The 19,755-nt window shown below is 47.5% G+C and overlaps 1 protein-coding gene across 5 annotated transcripts in view; it reads left to right on the top strand.

The window, feature by feature from the left end:
- The window catches only part of LOC147013847 (ELKS/Rab6-interacting/CAST family member 1-like), a 127,439-nt gene that overhangs the window by 44,353 nt on the left and 63,331 nt on the right, over window positions 1-19,755 (top strand). For all 5 annotated transcript variants that reach the window (XM_085851131.1, XM_085851129.1, XM_085851130.1 and 2 more), the window contains exons 5-6: window positions 10,985-11,211; window positions 11,347-11,566. In XM_085851131.1, the coding sequence (XP_085707257.1) occupies window positions 10,985-11,211; window positions 11,347-11,566 (447 nt within the window). The remainder of the gene's footprint in view (window positions 1-10,984; window positions 11,212-11,346; window positions 11,567-19,755) is intronic.

Genomic DNA, 19,755 nt, shown 5'->3' with positions numbered 1-19,755 from the left:
TGTAAATGCCACTTTCTTGCTGTTCAAATCAACTATGCTAGGTATGGTTGAGGGAAGAAGAGGAAGAGGCAGAGCTTGTATGTGTGTGATGGGTGGAGTAAAGGCAGCAACCAAGCTGTCTCTGCCAGAATTTCAGAAAGCTGTGCAGGATAGGGATGTTTGAAGAAATCTCATCATGAACACCATCAGAAGTCAGACATGACTTGAAAAACTGGATAACAGGTTTTTAACTTGAGAGTTCAATGACCACGATAACCTGCGCAGTGTTCCAGCATATACAGGTATCCCATCACTAAACGAATGTTCGTATAGCGAAGATTTACGATGACGAATGGTTTCATTTAGGGCTATTCATCGCTTAACAAAGGTCTTCATTCGTAACAATGAAAGAGCCATCACAGTATACGGTGATTCTGCTACATCCATGGTGATAACAGTGCATGCATATTTCCACTGATTAACTTTTCAGTGGGTTTTCAATTAGGATATTAACTTTTCAGAAGGCTTGCAAATAATAAACTTTTCAGAATGAAAGGGTTAAAAATAACCATCTCCTCCACCACCTCCCGCAGCCTTCTGTATGGTAACTTGGACTCGAGATGGTTACCTCCACCACCAAAGGTGGATGCAGGTTATGTATTCACTCCTGTCTGTTTGTGAACAGGATATCTCAAAAAGTTGTTGGATGGATTTGGACAAAATTTGTTGGAGAGCTTGGGGATGTGACTAGGATGAAATGTTTTGATTTCGGTGAAGATACAGATCCGGATCTGGATCTGAGAATATTTTAAGTTTATGGTCACCATTGAGTGATGGTGCTAAAAGAAATTATAGTATAATATCTCAAAAAGTTATGGACAGATTTGGACAAAACTTGTCGGGCAGGTTGGGTGTGTAACGAGGAAGAATCGATTCGATTTTGGTGGAGATCCGGATCTGAGAATTTTAGTGATTCTTCACCATTGAGTGATTGGGCTAAAACAATATATAGCATGATATCTTTCAAAGTTAGGGACGGATTCGGATGAAACTTTGTGGATGAGTTGGTTAGGTGATGAGAACAAGCCGATTAAATTTTAGTTCAGGTCCGAATCCAGAATCGGCCTATCGGTGGGATACAAAACGTAAAACTAATCAGCTTGGCAGAGGTATGCGCTCTACCGAGTGTTCTCGTTTTGGTTAGTGTTACAGCGAGACTAACTTATTGTGCCATTGTCTTTATTATTAGGTAATAATATAATGTCACTTGCGACTAAAAGCATCATTATAGCAAGCATCTGGCTTCGCTAGTCAACTGAAAAATTAGGGTTCGGGAATGTAGTGTAATTTTCCCACAAGAAATAATGGAAAATAAGCTCCCGCAAAATGAAGGTTCGCCTCACGAAGGTGTATAAAGGTATGTGACCCCTTTGTTAAGCAGGGGATATCTGATTTTCATTTGTTTGAAAACTCTGATTTTAAAGATCGCTGAAAATTTTTCGGAAGGTTAACGCGATTGAAGCAGTCTCATACACCACCCTATTTAACATGTCCAAGTACTGCTAAACAAAAGGATTTTGAAGGTGCCAAAAAGACGATTTGTGTTCTCCACTGTTCAAGTATAGAATTCAATTTAAATAAAATAGAGATTGTAAAAGTCGTACAAATAAATAAATTCCAGAATTTACCACTGTTGTTGCAGCGTCTTTTACACCACCTTATTTGACACGTTACATTAGTTGTGCCTGTTGTTTGTGTCCTTTATGATGTCATTAAAAACAGTAAGCTTCCTGTTTGGAATGATTTTCAATTTTGTTTTACTGCCAGGCAGGCAGACGGATTTTTTTTCAAAAAATGGTATCTCACTCCTCTCTGCACATGTACAATTGAGACAAATTCACAGCCAGTCATGAAAATGGCTGGTTCGCTTTCCGATTCTTGTTCCGATTAGTGTTCAAAATATAACATTCGATTTAAATCGGTTGTTCCTTGATGATAAACTAACGTTTACAGATAGGTAGATGAACAGAAGTGAACCAATTTCTTAACCCTGCTTTTCGCTTAATGTACGTGGGATAATGTTTACCTCCGGGAGGTGTGCAGACTAGTGACTTCGCCTATTCACTGCCCATGTGCATGAACATCCATTTTTCTTCAAATTCCCTCGAATAACTATTAAACAATGCTGGCGACTGTTAGAAATGGTGTTATGCGTCAAATACAGATCACAATTGGACCATAAATGTGTCGGTGGAATATTGTTGTGGGTCGGGTATCGGCTGCGATCACGACCGCAAGGTGGAGCAGTAGGGTTGACTCGACCGAACACCCAGAATCTAGATCGTACCTTTCGGAAAACCCCGAGGGTACGGGTCCCTTACCGGACCGTGAATCGTGAATAATTCCACCACGTGGTACAGGGTTATTTGCCAATCTTCAAAATACCGAGAGATCCACGTGGCGAGTAACTGAGTATTCACACCCTCGACGGCACCCGTACGAGTCGAGCCGTTAGCGTGCCCGACCCGTGCACAACCCGAGCGGATGGTTGCCGAAGTCCCGTCGGTCCAAACGTACAGTTACAGTGGCAATAGCCTTTATAATTCACCAACACGCGCCGTGCTAAGCCAATGGAAGAAACACAGCAACGAACTGATACATTTAACAAATGTATTTATTTATAATGGGGGAAAGGAGGGAGCACGCAAGAAGCAGAGTTATCCGACTATAGAGATGCAAGTATGTACAGCAAAGAGCACATAAACAATTCCTACTTAACGACGGGCCCACACACAGATGCACACCCAAAAGAAGCGGTTCCAAAATGGTCTTTATTATCCCTTCAGCTCGGGAGGAAGATGAGCTGAAGGACGAGAGAATAGTAGGCTACCTGGCCGCGCCACGCAGCTCGACGTCCGCGCCTCCCCGGAGCACCAGTCGGCCAAGAAGGAACCAGGGCAGCCAGACGCAGACCACACCAGCCACAAGACGAGATGACCCGGGAACCAGAGCGCGCCAGTGACGAGATGCCTTTCGCCCAGCCTCGAGAGATGCGTTTTGAACGGGCGCGAATTCTTCCTCTCTCGCTCGAGCAGATCCACACACTCGAGCAGATTCTGACGCTCCTCCCGGTCCCCTCATCCTCTCGCTCGCGCAGATTCTGATGCTCCACCCGATTCTCACACTCTCCTTTCCTTTTTATCGCTCTCGGGCGCGGTTCGCTCAGGCGTGGCCCGCTCTCCTCAGTGGGTGGGACATAATGCACGTTCCCATCGGTTCATGACCATATTTGGGAATGGAATTCCATCCCCGAACGCATTCCGAACACGCCCGCATACCAGCGAGCACGCGGAGAATGCCGGGAGCAGAGGGTTGTCATTGTTGTGGTTGTAGATGTCGGAGCGATAGTTGTGAGTGATGTAAAAACCATAACTATCAAAATAACTCACAGCGCATGTACATTTATTCACCCATTAAACAAGGAACGGGGACCCTAACTAAAACACATACTCACCGATATAACTGTTCTATAGGACCTGTATGTTTGTGTGCACAAGGCTTCCAAATTCGTAACAATATCACATGTCATAGTTGAAGTCATCGCCTGGAGAAATCGCTTAAGAAGCCCCAATAAACAAGTAAATAAGTTATAAACAATCCATATGCAGTTCACACATCATCTGATGGTACAAGCAATGAGATGCATCAGTCATGCGTAAAGACTCATTTAAGCACCTTCATTAGCAAAAGATCATTGTAGCCAAGCTTGCGGCCGACCTGGATGCCTAGCAAGTCAAGACGGCCTGGAACCATTAGTCTATGGGAAACACGATGAGCAAGCATTGAATGCCTCAAGGATTTGTTTTTTTTAAATTTATTTCATTTAGCACTGTTTAAAAAGATAATCATACATTGTTTCGAACTGACCGAATACTGTAGTTTGTGGTTATATAATTTTTAATTCCTGTAAGTGTGCCCCACAAAATGCCAACGTAAGCTATTTGTACACGTTAACACGAGTTCGTCCAAGGCAGAAAACCCCCTTGAGAAGTTGGATTAATGAAGGAGCGACAACCTCCATCATGTGACCTTTAGTCGCCCTGGCAAGTTTGGTTGGGATTGGATAAGTAACGACCGAATGTATCGCAAATTGCTGCTTTTAGTATGATTTACATCGTGCCACGTCTGCGTACGTACTTTGTGAATGAGCATACGTGAGCCAAGGAAAATGGATGTAGGGTAGGAGGCCCCCATGTCTCATGGATCTGGTTTCCGCTTTCTGGAGTTTGCAGTCGGGTCGGTGGAGGTGTTCGAGGAGTCGTGGAGAGCTTCCTGGATTGCCCCCCCCCCTCCCACACGATAATGCCTAACTGTTAAGGTGGCTGGCTTAAGATCTTTGGGTCTTGAGCACTAGGTGGGTTAACTCAGCCTGTCATCCTTCTGAGGTCAACAAAATGAGTACCAGCTTACTGGTAAAAGGGGCACTGCATCAGCGGCGCAGCGTCAGTGGCACAGCTGTGCTTTCAGAAAATCATGTAACCAATACAAAACAACATTATCTATTTTGCTCTTTCGAGCTCATCTTCGATGCCACGTATTTCTCCGACAACGACCTCGTGCAATGCCAACTCGCATGCAGAAGTCTGCACGTGATAAAGTGACACTACGTAGTCTGAAATGGCAAAGCTAATGTATTGTAATTTTACTGTGCATTAACAATTGGTTTTAAAGCCGAGTTACATCTCGATGTCATTCGATGGTCAATAATTTTTCTGAAAATGATCATTTGTAATCTCTCATCCCACATTTCCCATTTGAATCTAGAGCCCAGGCCACAAGACTTGATGGTCATCAGGATACTCGCGGTTCTATCTCGTTACCCTTATAAACGCGTGTAAAAGGTTCCGACGGACACCAACGTTAACATTACTCATCGTGGTTTGGATGTTTGTTTGTTTTTTAATGTATCCTTTCATGATTAATTATTTTGAAGATAAGATTCCAGTTTATTCAAGGAATACGATATTTGTTTTGTTATTTTTAGTGGCAGTGTGGCATCGTCGATGGTTTGTTCACCTCTGAGCTGGTACGTTATGGGTTTAATTTCTGACCGAATATGATCCAACATTGCAGAGGAAGTTTTTGGCCGTGCCCCATGAGCAATCGCCACGCGCACAAACTTAACAGATCACATCCTCTTAGGAGAATGAGGATCTTTGTGATAATGATGACGACTGATTTTAAAGCCTTGCTGCTTCTGTATCCATCTTGTCCACCCCTTGCATCCTCCCCTCCCCCTCATTCCACCCCACACCCATTATTTGTCCAAGTCTACCTATATTTTGTCCTTCACCCCTGCTGCTGGTTACTAATCCACAGTATTGTATGAAAAGAGTTGGCATTTGAATCGACACCATAAAACTAGCAATAGATGAAAAAATACATTTTCTCCATTAAATGTCCTTGTGATGTAAGAAAACACGAGCACTGAAGGAGGCGATTTGGTCTTTAATGTCCTTAATGCTATATGCATGCCTCAGCACTCCCCCGCAGTAATGGAAATTTGCTCAGGGCACCAGTACACGTTGGCCTTCTGTTTTTTTGTTTGTTTCAACACCTTAATGCAGGTGGGCATTAAGGAGAGGACAGAACAAACGTTCAAAGCATCCAAGTGATGTGTTGGCACATTGACCGTTGAGCATGCAAAATGTCTCCTCCTCTTTTGTGACACAGACTAATGGAAGGACAGTGTTTTTAACATATAAATCGGTGCTGTATGCTTCATTTTAGAACCGGTGAGCAATCTTTGATTGGTGAATCAGCTTTTGGGTCGGAAAACAAAAGGACAGATTTGATGCAACATCTGAAAATGTAATATTGATGGAAGTTTTTGGCAGATTATCTATTTTCTTTCACCCCACCCCCCCCTCGTGCTGCCTTCCTATGCTCTCCCCCTCTCCTCGCACCACCTTCCCATTCCTTCTTCTCCCCTCCCCTCACGCTGCCTTCCCATTCCCTCCCCTCTTCCCCCCTAACGCTGCCTTCTACCGCCCCCCCCCCATGCTGCTTTCTCTCCCCCTCCTCGCGCTGCCTTCTCTCCCCCTCCTCACGCTGCATTCTCTCCCCCTCCTCGCGCTCTCTTCTCTCCCCCTCCTCGCGCTGCCTTCTCTCCCCCTCCTCGCGCTGCCTTCTCTCCCCCTCCTCGCGCTGCCTTCTCTCCCCCTCCTCGCGCTGCCTTCTCTCCCCCTCCTCGCGCTGCCTTCTCTCCCCCTCCTCGCGCTGCCTTCTCTCCCCCTCCTCGCGCTGCCTTCTCACCCCCTCCTCGCGCTGCCTTCTCTCCCTCTCCTCACGCTGCCTTCTCTCCCCCTCCTCGCGCTGCCTTCTCTCCCCCTCCTCACGTTGCCTTCTCTCCCCCTCCTCACGCCGCCTTCTCTCCCTCTCCTCACGCCGCATTTTCTCCCCCTCCTTGCGCCGCATTCTCTCCCCCTCCTCGCGCCGCCTTCTCTCCCCCTCCTCGCGCCGCCTTCTCTTCCCCTCCTCGCGCCGCCTTCTCTCCCCCTCCTCACGCCGCCTTCTCTCCCCCTCCTCGCGCCGCCTTCTCTCCCCCTCCTCGCGCCGCCTTCTCTCCCCCTCCTCGCGCCGCCTTCTCTCCCCCTCCTCGCGCCGCCTTCTCTCACCCTCCTCGCGCCGCCTTCTCTCACCCTCCTCGCGCCGCCTTCTCTCCCCCTCCTCGCGCCGCCTTCTCTCCCCCTCCTCGCGCCGCCTTCTCTCCCCCTCCTCGCGCCGCCTTCTCTCCCCCTCCTCGCGCCGCCTTCTCTCACCCTCCTCGCGCCGCCTTCTTTCACCCTCCTCGCGCCGCCTTCTCACCCTCCTCGCGCCGCCTTCTCTCACCCCCTCATGCCGCCTTCTCCACCTCTCCCATCATGCTGCATTCTCCCCCCCTTCCTCATTGCCTTCTCCCCCCTTCCTCATTGCCTTCTCCCCCCTTCCTCATTGCCTTCTCCCCCTTCCTCATTGCCTTCTCCCCCCCTTCCTCATTGCCTTCTCCCCCCCTTCCTCATTGCCTTCTCCCCTCCCCCTCATGCCACCTTCTCCCCCTCTCCCATCATGCTGTGTTCTCCCCCCCCTTCCTCATTGCCTTCTCCGTCCCCCTTCCTCATTGCCTTCTCCCCTCCCCCTCATGCCACCTTTTCCCCCTCTCCCATCATGCTGCGTTCTCCCCCCCCTCTTCCTCATTTCCCCCCACCCTCCTCATTGCCAAGTTTAATTTGATGATGTATAAATAAAAAAGAACACTTTCCACCGTACTTTTCTGTTGCAATATGGAGAGAGGAGACAGAATCATGAAAAGGTTGTTGTTTGATGAGGTTGTTCGGCCAAATTTGTGATGTGATGATGTGCATATCCAAGTTGTTTTTCCAAGAGTAAATGGAAGATTAAATGGTTGGAAGGGCTCTGTTTGTTTTCCTTTCTCTTTGCTTGTATAAATGTCTGAATTTTGGTTTCCAGGGTGTTTGTTTATCATAACTCCAACAATCTTAAAACGCTTCCTGATTCCATCTCCCCCTTTATCCAGTCTGTTTGTGGGGAAGTCTCTGTACATTTCTGTAGTCCCGCATTAGACTGAACCACTTGCCAGAGTGTTACTGGGAAATGTTCTGGGAAAGGGGGCGCCTGTTGGCACCCGAGGTTTGTGGATTTTTTTTGCTCTTTTTCTTTGTTTCTTTCTGGGAGCAAGGCTCATATAACTGGCAGTGGGGCAAACGTCAAAGGAATGAACGAACAGGAAAGTAGCAAAGGGAGGAGGAGGAGGAAACACTGAAACTAGCAAGTCTTCTTCCTTCGTGTGCAGCACAAGGCTGCGGGGTAGCATCATTGGCCGAGGGCGAGACTGTGCTCTCTACAAAGGCCCTGTCACACCTTGACGTTTTAGCCAGCATATGGCAAGGTCTCAAAATGCATGTAAAACGCTGGCATACGCTGAACTATTGATGTTTTTTTTAAGTTTTGGGCATATAATAACGTGTTGGACGTATGCATAACGTATTAGTAACGTACACAGAACGTTTTAATCACATATAGATAACTTATACCAACGAATGCTGAGCGTGTTGTCGGCGTTCACAACCTATGCCCAACGATAGTCTAACTTATGCATCGCGCGTGGCAGCGTATCGCCGACGATCACGTGGCATAGGCTATTCATCGGCTGTGGCTCAACGATTCAAATCATAACCGCACTAGACATCGAAGTGTGAAGCCGCTGTCACACCTTGACGTTTTAGCCAGCGAATGCCGACGTATGAAAAATTTGCCGAACCAAGCTGGCACACGTCGAATACGTAATGGGTAAGTTTTGTATACGTTAATAGTACGCCGAACCAAGCTGGCACACGTCGAATACGTTATGGGTAAGTTTTGTATACGTTAATAGTACGCTGGCATACGTCGTCATATGTCGAGAAATTTTCAACATGTTGAAAATTTCTCGACGTACTCGACATATGACACACATTCCGCATACGCTGGCATAAGTTGTAGGCACGTTACGCGATCGTTGACACACGTCGACATGCGTTACTTGTAAGTTACTCATAAGTCGAAACACGTCGAGGTAATGGTTAGCGTCAGTGTTCCAGACTCCCTGGTTTTTGGTTTTTTATTTTTGTTTTTTTTTCTTCGGTATGACTGTGATGTTGACACTTCGATTTCTAGTGCGGTTATGATTTAAATCGTTGAGCGGCATCCTATTAATTATATTATGTTATAACCGTACTAGAAATCGAAGTGTTAACATCACTGTTATACCGAAGAAAAAAAAAACCAGGGAGTCTAGAACACTGACGCTAACCATTACCTCGACGTGTTTCGACTTATGAGTAACTTACAAGTAACGTGTGTCAACGATCGCGTAACGTGCCTACAACTTATGGCCAGCATTATGCGGAACGTGTGAGTCATATACTGGCATACGTCAAAAAATTTCAAGCATGGAAAATTTGTCTAACAGCTCGGAGTACTACGACGTATGCCAGCGTGCTCTTAACGTATACAAACTTACCCATAACGTATTCGACGTGTGCCAGCGTTTTAGCCAAATTTTGCTTACGTCGGGAATACGCTGGCGAAATCGTCAAGGTGTGACAGGGCCTTTAGTCATGGCAGGAATTTGTAATTTATTCAGGGTGCCGGTGATAGCTTGCCAACTCTTTGCGAAGGATGCAGTGGGATTTTTTTTTTTTAATTCCACCAACTAGTGCCAGCAAATGGGACGTCCGTTTAGCGTCCATCCGAAGGACGGCACAGGCATTGATGAATCAACCAGCCTGTGAAACGTCGGGATTCAAACCCAAGTTAGACGGCTTAGGGGGTGAGTGTGCTTGCCTCTCGGCCATCCTGTCAGCCCATTCGCCGAGCAATTGAGGTGGTTGGGTTCGGGGAGGTTAATGGCGGTAATTAAACATCACGGGACAGAATTGGGAATGAAGAGATGGAGGTGCACTTCTTGCTTGAAGCCCTGGATTGGAAGAGCGAGACAGAATAGCCTCTGGAATGTGAATGTATCGATGGGAGAAGCAGGGAATAAGAATTGAGGTGTTCAGGTCAGCTTGGATTTTGGAACTTTAACCTCTTTTTATAAACTTTACTGATGCCTATTATATGCCTTTGGTTTCATCATTTTGACACGGTGCCCTGTTTACGGTGAGAGTGCGTCCTCGTAGTCCAAAGGTGGCCGAATTGGCGGCTGATTTTAAACATGGACCCAAGTCCAGCGAAGAGATTTCGCAATGACACCCAACCCTCATTCCTGTTGATTGATTATATTTTCCTCACGAGACCGTCACAGGAACATGACATCAAACTTCATGCAAAGTTTGCTGCAGGACATTAAGGATAAATGCCGAGGGATGTCGATGAAACGTGTTGTGCTCCTTCCACCACAAACACCTGTCCAAAGGACCTGTGTTGTGCTGACTGCCATTGATGACTGGCTTCAGTCGTTGGATCTCATACATTTAAAAGGACATCAGTAGACAGTGGGGACATGTCCTTCCCCCCCCCCATTTTTTTGGAGGAGGGGGGTAGCATATAGATTTTATTTCCCCTCCCTGGTCTCCCAACCCAACTAATATTGTGTATACTCGCAAAGGATTGCGAAGCAGTTTTCCTTGCAATTGTTTTAATACGTTTTATGAAAAGTTTTGAATGAACGATTAATTACTTAGCGACTGGAAATATTAATCGATTCTATGTTTTCACGAACATTGTTCACCTGAATGTCGTACAGCCCAAACATAGCAAGTAGTATTCGGCCGCAACCGCTCCACATCGTGTACCGCAACATAGCACATCTGGACAGGCACTTGAGAGTGCAAGTTGCCAACACTTGAGGGCTTGTGTGCTTTCATCATGTATCATCTGTCATCCGAAAATATGCAATTTGGTGTCTGTCTTTGGTCGATGCATTTGGTCGTTAGTTATCAAATCTCAACCAAACTTGCCAGGGCGACTAAGGGTCACTCGTAAAACAAAGGTTGTAGCTACTTGGTTTCTATCCCCCCCCCTACCCACTCCCCCAACCCCCAAAGTTCCAAATTTATGGTGAACGCAAATTCTCTATGTAAATGTGTACCACCGCTCGGATGACTTCAGGCCTTCAATCTCCATCGTCTTCACCTTAATTTTACATTTTCAGTCGATTTTTTTTTTTTTTTACTTTTGACTGCAAAAGCTCCAGAGGAATTCCGCTTTGGTTTTTGCTTTTTCCGTCTTTCTCTGCTCTACCTCTTCCCCCTCCCCCCATACCCTCAACCCCTCTAACCCCCCACGCACTTTCCACTTTTCAATAGCAATCAACACCTTTGTAAGATAACATATATGATTTAATGCCAGCGTCATGAGCCTGGGGACATGGAAAGAAGGAAAACTAAACGCAATCATCGCAAGAAAACAGTGGTGTGTTTAATATTAACAATCCTGACTGGTCCCTGCATCCCCTAACCAGCACCTACAGCTCACCATCCAGGCGATGCAGGAAGAACTGCGGACCCAGCGTGACCTCAACGAGCTTCTGCAGGGACATGAGGGGATTTTGGGAAGCACGACTAGCCTCGTTGACGAGTCCTTTGCCTCAGCAGAAGATGATGACAATGCTCAACAGAGTCCCGAGGCCTTCCGGCGGCTCCGTGCTCAGCACGAGCGCCAGGCGAAGGAACTGTTTCTGCTGCGGCGGTGAGTCACGTCAGCAAGAACGTTGGATGTGGATTGCTTCAGGCATTTTTTTCCCCCATTCATGCTTGTGTGCTAATAATCAAATTGTTTTTGTGAGTCAGGGTGTAATGCTCTGCATGTCACTGCCAATGATAGGACACTGGAAGAGATGGAGCTACGTATTGACGCGCAAAAACAAACGCTCTGTGCACGAGACGAGTCCATCCGGAAGCTGATGGAGATGCTTCAGGGGAAGGGTCTGAGTTTGGTGCGTTCGGGGTCTGAGGATGAGAGGTTGACCGATGCCGAAGCCCAGTTGACCCAGTTACAGTCGGTATTGGATGGGCGTGAGCGAGAGAATCTGCAGCTGAGAGAGGTACTCCAGTGAATGCTCTGATCGATTACAGATTCTCTTTTGTTTCTTCGACCATAAATTGATCATAATCGAAGTATTACATGGAAGTAATGTTTCGTTTTTAAGCAAACAACGTGTCGGTTTATGTTTTTGGGGTTTTTGTTTCATTCCATTCTCTCATCAAATCAATTTGCAGTCAAGATCCCAATGGCTTCCTATTATTATTATTATTATTATTATTATTGTTATTTTTGCCATGCCCATTCAGCAGATATTAAAAACGAAATTGACCCCCACCCTTACGTCGACCCCGCTTTAAGTTGTTCGAAATAATGTGGTTATTCTAGTTTTTATTTCATTGTCCTCAGGCATTTTCATATCTTGTGTTTTCTATCTCAGCATGGTCCAAACATGTGAATTGACTATGATGTAAAACCTTTCTCTTCATGACCCCATCATTATGAGAAAAGATGCTCACATTTACTTTTGTTGCCACTCTATAAAAGTCTGAGAAGAGGACTGCATTTTCTGCTTGTAAAGTAGAAACTATTGTTGCTTAACAAGTGATGTAGCCAGGTATTCATGCTGTGTGTATTCAGCCAGGTATTCATGAGCTCCTCACCCTGTGAGTTGTACCGTCCTCCAAACAGTGACAACTCTCTATCAGCATATCTCTCTTTCTTAGCCATGTGGACCAACTTTTTAACTACTTATCCAAACTCTCTCTTCCTCATTTGTGGTTATGATTATCTCTGGAGTATGCTCCCCTTCCATCCCTTCCCTCCCTTCAAATAGCACCGTAGCCGACTCCGCTCGGGAGAAGGCCGAATGACTCAATTCTGTGTTTGCTTCCAAATATTGCATCCCCAACCCCTTACTGTCAGTATCCATCCTTCCCTGTCATACCCAACTGCTACTGGACTCTGTGCCTTTTGCACCTGAGAATGTGGAGAAGTTTCTGGCAATCCTCGACTCTGATTCTGCATCTGGACTGGGCAGCATCAGTGCACGTGTCCTATAAAAAAAACTTGCTTTGCTGCTCTTGCACATCTGCTTTTTGATTTGTTCATCCTACCCCTTGCTCTTGCTTATCTTCCGTCATTGTGGAAGTCCGCTGGCATCACTGCATTGCATAAACAATGTGAAAAAAACCGATCCCCTTAACTGCAGACTTCTAAGCTTACTTCCAATCATGAGCAAGGTAAGCCTGGCGTGGGCTCAGTGGCTAGGGTGGTGCTTTGGGATCCTAGGGTCCTGAGTTCGAACCCCTGAATTAACACCAGGGAGTTTGACAGCCTGTCATCCTGAGGTTGGTGAAATGAGCACCAGTGCACTGGCAATAGGGGCACTGCATCGGCGGCATAGCCATGCCCCTAATCAATGATGCAGCCAACAGTCAAAAAGACCACATGAAGGGAATGAGCAAGGTCATGGAATCCATAATCAGGAATTCATAATCGCAATTTATATAAAATCCTTCTTTTTCTCCAACGGCCTGATCTCAGATCATCAATTCTGATTCAGGTCTCCACAATGGACTTGCTGCTCATACTCTCCCAACAATGGATGGAGGCCCTCAATGTCAGACATGAGTTCAGGTCAGTCTCTCTGGACATAGTCATGGCCAAAAATATTGGCACCCTTGTACTTTTTTCAAATAACTCACAACTCCACAGGACATTCTCCCACAAGGATTTTGGCTTGTTCAGGTGTGTTTTGGCAACCATCACTCAGGCTTTCTTTTGTCTCTCTCTCTTAGCAGTTGAGTCTTCCTGGGTTTCCTACCATTGAACCCCCTTTCATTGAGTTGATGACTAATGGTGCGAGTTGAAACTGTCATACCTTGTGTTTGAAGGTCAGCTTGAATCTGTTTGGCAGTTGATCGAGGTGCTTCCTCCACCATTCGAACAATCCTTCGCTGCAATGAGAAAATAAGGTTTTTCTCTTGCGGCCACGTCCAGGGAAGTTGGCTACAGTGCCATGGGCCTTAAACTTCCTCAAAACATTGTGTACGGTGAACACAGGAACATCAAGATCTCTGGAGATGGACTTGTAGCCTTGAGATTGTCCATGCTTGGCTGCAATCTTGTATCTGACTTCCTCAGACAATTCTCTGGTTTTCTTTCTTTTCTTCGTGCTCATTGTGGTACACACAGTGACACAAAACAGCAGAATGACTCCTTTTTGGTTCACGAAAAAATATTTTTCACGAAAAAGATATAAGTGACCACTATATTCGTTATTGGTCTGTGTCTGCCTGTCTGTCTGTCTGTCCCGAGCATAGCTCCGTGGGTTTTGATCCGATCCTGATAAAATTGTGGTGGGAGGTTTATATAATGATCTAGTTGTGTTTTCCTGAGAATGGGCGTGGTGCGTCCATTATGGGCGGAGCCACGCCCAAAAAACGTGTTTTTAGGGGGCAGCCGATTTCAATTTGCATCTTCTCGAGGGGGTTTGTTGAATCTGACAGGAGTTTCGGTATTTCGTTAGCCCAATGGCACCTGCATAGCCCCACAGAGCTTGATTTTTCATTTTCGTCCCAAGGTCAAGGTCACAAGGTCACGAACTTAGAAAATTGCGAATTTTGACAGAAACATTGATCTTCTCCCAGGGGTTTGTCGAATCTGGCAGGGCTTTTGGTATTTGCTTAGCCCAATGGCACCTGCATAGCCCCACAGAGCTCGATTTTTCTTTTTCGTCCCAAGGTCAAGGTCACAAGGTCTCGAACTTAGAAAATTGCGAATTTTGACGTAAACATTTATCTTCTCCCAGGGGTTTGTTGAATCTGGCAGGCTTTTGGTATTTGCTTAACCCAATGGCACCTGCATAGCCCCACAGAGCTCGATTTTTCATTTTAGTCCCAAGGTCAAGGTCACAAGATCACGAACTTAGAAAATTGCGAATTTTGACATAAAAAAAATCATACGACCGCCCAAACTTTGAGAGCTCGGATGACAATTTTTTTATGCATAATCTTGAGGTCATTCCCCACCTAAAGTCTTGAAACCATTTTTCTCTATCTCGAACACCTTGCCCGTGGCGCCCCCTTCAAGTTTGTTTTTACGCTGATTTCATCAAAGTATGGATAATCCGAGGAGTGCGAAATGCCAAATAGCCTATATGACGTTATATTGTTCCTGGAATGTTCCAGAGGAAGTTTTGCACCAAAGGTCATAATCCTTGACCTTTGACCTTTAAAGTTCACAAAGGTCAAATTTTCAAAGTTGTGAGAATCGAACCGGGTTGTCGACCTTCGACGAACTAACTCCAATAAGCTATAGCACGTATCCTGTTTCCTTATTTTAATGTCCACAACATTGTATTGTGAACTTTTAAGGTTATGCAAAGGTCAAATTTTGAAAGTTGTTGAACGAAACAGGGTTTTCGACATTTTGCAGATAATAACCTCGTCACTCGTACCACATCATGTTGATCTTTTTTATAACTTGGTCAAACATTATCACATTCTCATCCTTGACTTCTTAAACAATCTACATCGTCAAATACCACTCGTGACATCACCAGATCACTCGTATAAACGGCACCACCCCTTCCGTCTCCCTCATCCCACCCCTTCCGTCTCCCTCATCCCACCCCTTCCGTCTCCCTCATCCCACCCCTTCCGTCTCCCTCATCCCACCCCTTCCGTCTCCCTCATCCCACCCCTTCCGTCTCCCTCATCCCACCCCTTCCGTCTCCCTCATCCCACCCCTTCCGTCTCCCTCATCCCACCCCTTCCGTCTCCCTCATCCCACCCCTTCCGTCTCCCTCATCCCACCCCTTCCGTCTCCCTCACCCCCCCCCTTCCGTCTCCCTCATCCCACCCCTTCCGTCTCCCTCATCCCACCCCTTCCGTCTCCCTCATCCCACCCCTTCCGTCTCCCTCATCCCACCCCTTCCGTCTCCCTCATCCCACCCCTTCCGTCTCCCTCATCCCCGCGCTTCCGTCTCCCTCATCCCACCCCTTCCGTCTCCCTCATCCCACCCCTTCCGTCTGCCTCATCCCACCCCTTCCGTCTCCCTCATCCCACCCCTTCCGTCTCCCTCATCCCACCCCTTCCGTCTCCCTCATCCCACCCCTTCCGTCTCCCTCATCCCACCCCTTCCGTCTCCCTCATCCCACCCCTTCCGTCTCCCTCATCCCACCCCTTCCGTCTCCCTCATCCCACCCCTTCAGTCTCCCTCATCCCACCCCTTCAGTCTCCCTCATCCCACCCCTTCAGTCTCCCTCATCCCACCCCTTCAGTCTCCCTCATCCCACCCCTTCAGTCTCCCTCATCCCACCCCTTCCGTCTCCCTCATCCCACCCCTTCCGTCTCCCTCATCCCACCCCTTCCCCTGCCTCCAGAATCCCACCCCTTCCCCTGCCTCCAGAATACCACCCTTTCCGTCTGCCTCCAGAATACCACCCCTTCCCCTGCCTCCAGAATCCCACCCCTTCCCCTGCCTCCAGAATCCCACCCCTTCCCTGCCTCCAGAATCCCACCCCTTCCCCTGCCTCCAGAATCCCACCCCTTCCCCTGCCTCCAGAATCCCACCCCTTCCCCTGCCTCCAGAATCCCACCCCTTGCCCTGCCTCCAGAATCCCACCCCTTGCCCTGCCTCCAGAATCCCACCCCTTGCCCTGCCTCCAGAATCCCACCCCTTGCCCTGCCTCCAGAATCCCACCCCTTCCCCTGCCTCCAGAATCCCACCCCTTCCCCTGCCTCCAGAATCCCACCCCTTCCCCTGCCTCCAGAATCCCACCCCTTCCCCTGCCTCCAGAATCCCACCCCTTCCCCTGTCTCCAGAATCCCACCCCTTGCCCTGCCTCCAGAATCCCACCCCTTGCCCTGCCTCCAGAATCCCACCCCTTCCCCTGCCTCCAGAATCCCACCCGTTCCGTCTCCCTCATCCCACCCCTTCCCCTGCCTCCAGAATCCCACCCCTTCCCCTGCCTCCAGAATCCCACCCCTTGCCCTGCCTCCAGAATCCCACCCCTTCCCCTGCCTCCAGAATCCCACCCCTTCCCCTGCCTCCAGAATCCCACCCCTTCCCCTGCCTCCAGAATCCCACCCCTTCCCCTGCCTCCAGAATCCCACCCCTTCCCCTGCCTCCAGAATCCCACCCCTTCCCCTGTCTCCAGAATCCCACCCCTTCCCCTGTCTCCAGAATCCCACCCCTTGCCCTGCCTCCAGAATCCCACCCCTTCCCCTGTCTCCAGAATCCCACCCCTTCCCCTGTCTCCAGAATCCCACCCCTTGCCCTGCCTCCAGAATCCCACCCCTTGCCCTGCCTCCAGAATCCCACCCCTTCCCCTGCCTCCAGAATCCCACCCGTTCCGTCTCCCTCATCCCACCCCTTCCCCTGCCTCCAGAATCCCACCCCTTGCCCTGCCTCCAGAATCCCACCCCTTGCCCTGCCTCCAGAATCCCACCCCTTCCCCTGCCTCCAGAATGCCACCCCTTCCCCTGCCTCCAGAATCCCACCCCTTCCCCTGCCTCCAGAATCCCACCCCTTCCCCTGCCTCCAGAATCCCACCCCTTCCCCTGCCTCCAGAATCCCACCCCTTGCCCTGCCTCCAGAATCCCACCCCTTGCCCTGCCTCCAGAATCCCACCCCTTCCCCTGCCTCCAGAATCCCACCCGTTCCGTCTCCCTCATCCCACCCCTTGCCCTGCCTCCAGAATCCCACCCCTTCCCCTGTCTCCAGACTCCCACCTCCTCCCTTTCCCTCCTTCCCTCCCACAAAGGAATTTTCTTTGGGTGTATATTTGGAGAACTCTTTCACCCTTGAGAGTTGTGTTGTTCCATGATCAGTAAAATTACCTTTAAATCAACTAGTGCGTGCCTGTACATGCATAGCCATACGTGCAAAATGAAAAAAAACTTTCAAACCGCGTGCCAGAAACAACAGCCACAAAGCCGTTCCTTCGCTCTCGTGTGCCCGTAAGTGCATGGCCGTACGTGCAAAGAAAAAAATAAACCAATGTCACCCGCAGGGTGACCCGTATCTTGCCAAAAGGTGACCACGTGTGACTTCTTTAAGGTCACACTGAGGTGAACAGAGCTGCTATCCACCAGGAGCGACTCCTTGAGGAATATCTGCCTACGAGAGATTCCGATGAGAATCGTTCTACAGAGTAATCATGAAAAATATGTTTGCCTCATAATGTCACCAAATGACGTCATAATGTCTCAAGCTTGACATATCGAGAAAGCACTCATCGAGGTGTTCAATTTGAGGTACTACACGATATGGTTCCTAAAACTTGAAAATTTGACCTTGGGGTCAAATATGTTTGACCTCAGGCGCTAACCATGAAGGTCAAGGCCAATCGCCACCAAAAATTAATCAGCTGAGCGCCAGACCATGAACTATATTCCCATAAAGTTTGGAGACGATTACATTAAAATTACTCAAAAAAATAAGGGTTTCGTCGACTCCCCTGATTTGCGACAAAGTGACCTTGACCTTTGACCTTGACCTTGAAAATTTTGTGCACTGAAAGGGACCTCTATAGGCCTCTGATATGTGAAGTTACAAAAATTTCCAATGATAACTGTGCTCTGCAGAATTTTTTATACGTGATTACAGACAAACAAAAAAAAAAATACAAGCTGACTAACATATCTTGCAAAAACTTCGTTTTGGCAAGATAAAAAACTTTCAAACCGCATGCCAGAAACAACCACACAAGCCGTTCCTTCGTTCTCGTGTGCCCGTACGTGCGTGGCTGTACGTGCATGGCTGTACGTGCAAAAAAAAAAACTCAAACCGTGTGCCAGAAACAGTAATCACACAGGTCGTTCCTTTGCTCTCCCGTGCCCGTACGTGCGTGGCCGTACGTGCAAAAAAAAACTTTCAAACCGCATGCCAGAAACAACCACACAAGCCGTTCCTTCGCTCTCATGTGCCCGTACATGCGTGGCCATATGTGCATGACCATGCGTGCGAGGTCGTACATGCAAAAAAAAAAAATCTTTCAAACAAAAACGCAGGCCGTTCCTTCGCTCTCGTAAACGACGACTGGATTGGGACATTGTGTTTATCTATAAATGTGCATAAGAAATCGAGAAATTATTCGAATATAGTAAGTCATCACTATCCGGAAGTCCTTACGTTGTAACCCGTAATGGGGAATGCGCTCTAACTTGGCCATAACTTGGGAACCACTTGTCCGATTAATTTCAAACCTTTAGAAAAGCAAACAAACAGAGATTGCTGGAATTATAGATAGGTAGAAGATAGCTACTGTGGGTGTAAAACGCCAAGCAGCTTGTCCTGTCATTGGTAACTAAGGCGCCCTTTCCCCATCGGCCACGCCTACGCATCAACGTGTCCTGTCATTAGTTTGGTAAATAAATGGCCATAACTTGGGAACCACTTGTCCGATTAATATCAAACCTTGAAAAGGCACATACTCAGGTCTCCAGCAATATACCTGGCAAGTTTCAATTAGATCAGACCAGTGGTTGTCGAGAAACAGCGGTCAGAGACAGACACACACACACACACACACACACACACACACACACACACACACACACACACACACACACACACATTGCTGGAATTATAGATTGATGTATAGGTTGTGTTTGTTCTCTTTTCGGTTTTTGAATAATTAGCGATTCATGTATTTGAGAAAGCATTGTATACAGTATATGGATCCACTCTCGGAGATGGCGACAGGTGGTGACTTGTGTTTGTGTGTTCATAAGTTATGAATTGTGAGAAAATGACTGTTTAAAACCCCAAGTAAGGTGCATCATGGTCAAAACTGTGATTCTATAAAGTTTTGTTGCAATTAACTTTGGGAGGTCAGAGGAGTAGCATCACAAACAAAAACTCGAAAGGCAATCAGTAGAGCACACACCTCCGCCACGCAATGCCTGATCCACGAGAACATATCGGGCCCAATACATTTTTGAAATATCATGCCATACAGTACTATATATCGTTTTTGGCCCCGTCTCTCAATGGTGAAGAATCACTTTAAAATTAAATAATTCTCATATCCAGATCCGGATTCAGATCTTCACCAAAATCAAATCAATTCGTCCTTGCCACACACCCAACCTGTCCACCAAGTTTCATCCAAATTCATCCGTCCACAACTTTTTTAGATATCATGCACACAGACAAAGAAACGGACAGAAAGGGGTGAAAACATAACCTCCTTCACCTTTGGTGGCGGAGGTAAAAAGACGTCTCATTCCATTTATACA

Source organism: Eptatretus burgeri, chromosome 13 (genome assembly GCF_056783735.1).
Source record: "Eptatretus burgeri isolate ZD-2024b chromosome 13, Ebu_testis_v1, whole genome shotgun sequence".
In the NCBI taxonomy this organism is placed as follows: Eukaryota; Metazoa; Chordata; class Myxini; order Myxiniformes; family Myxinidae; genus Eptatretus; species Eptatretus burgeri.
The sequence above is the reverse complement of the archived record's forward strand: the minus strand, read 5'-3'. Positions and strand labels throughout refer to the sequence as shown.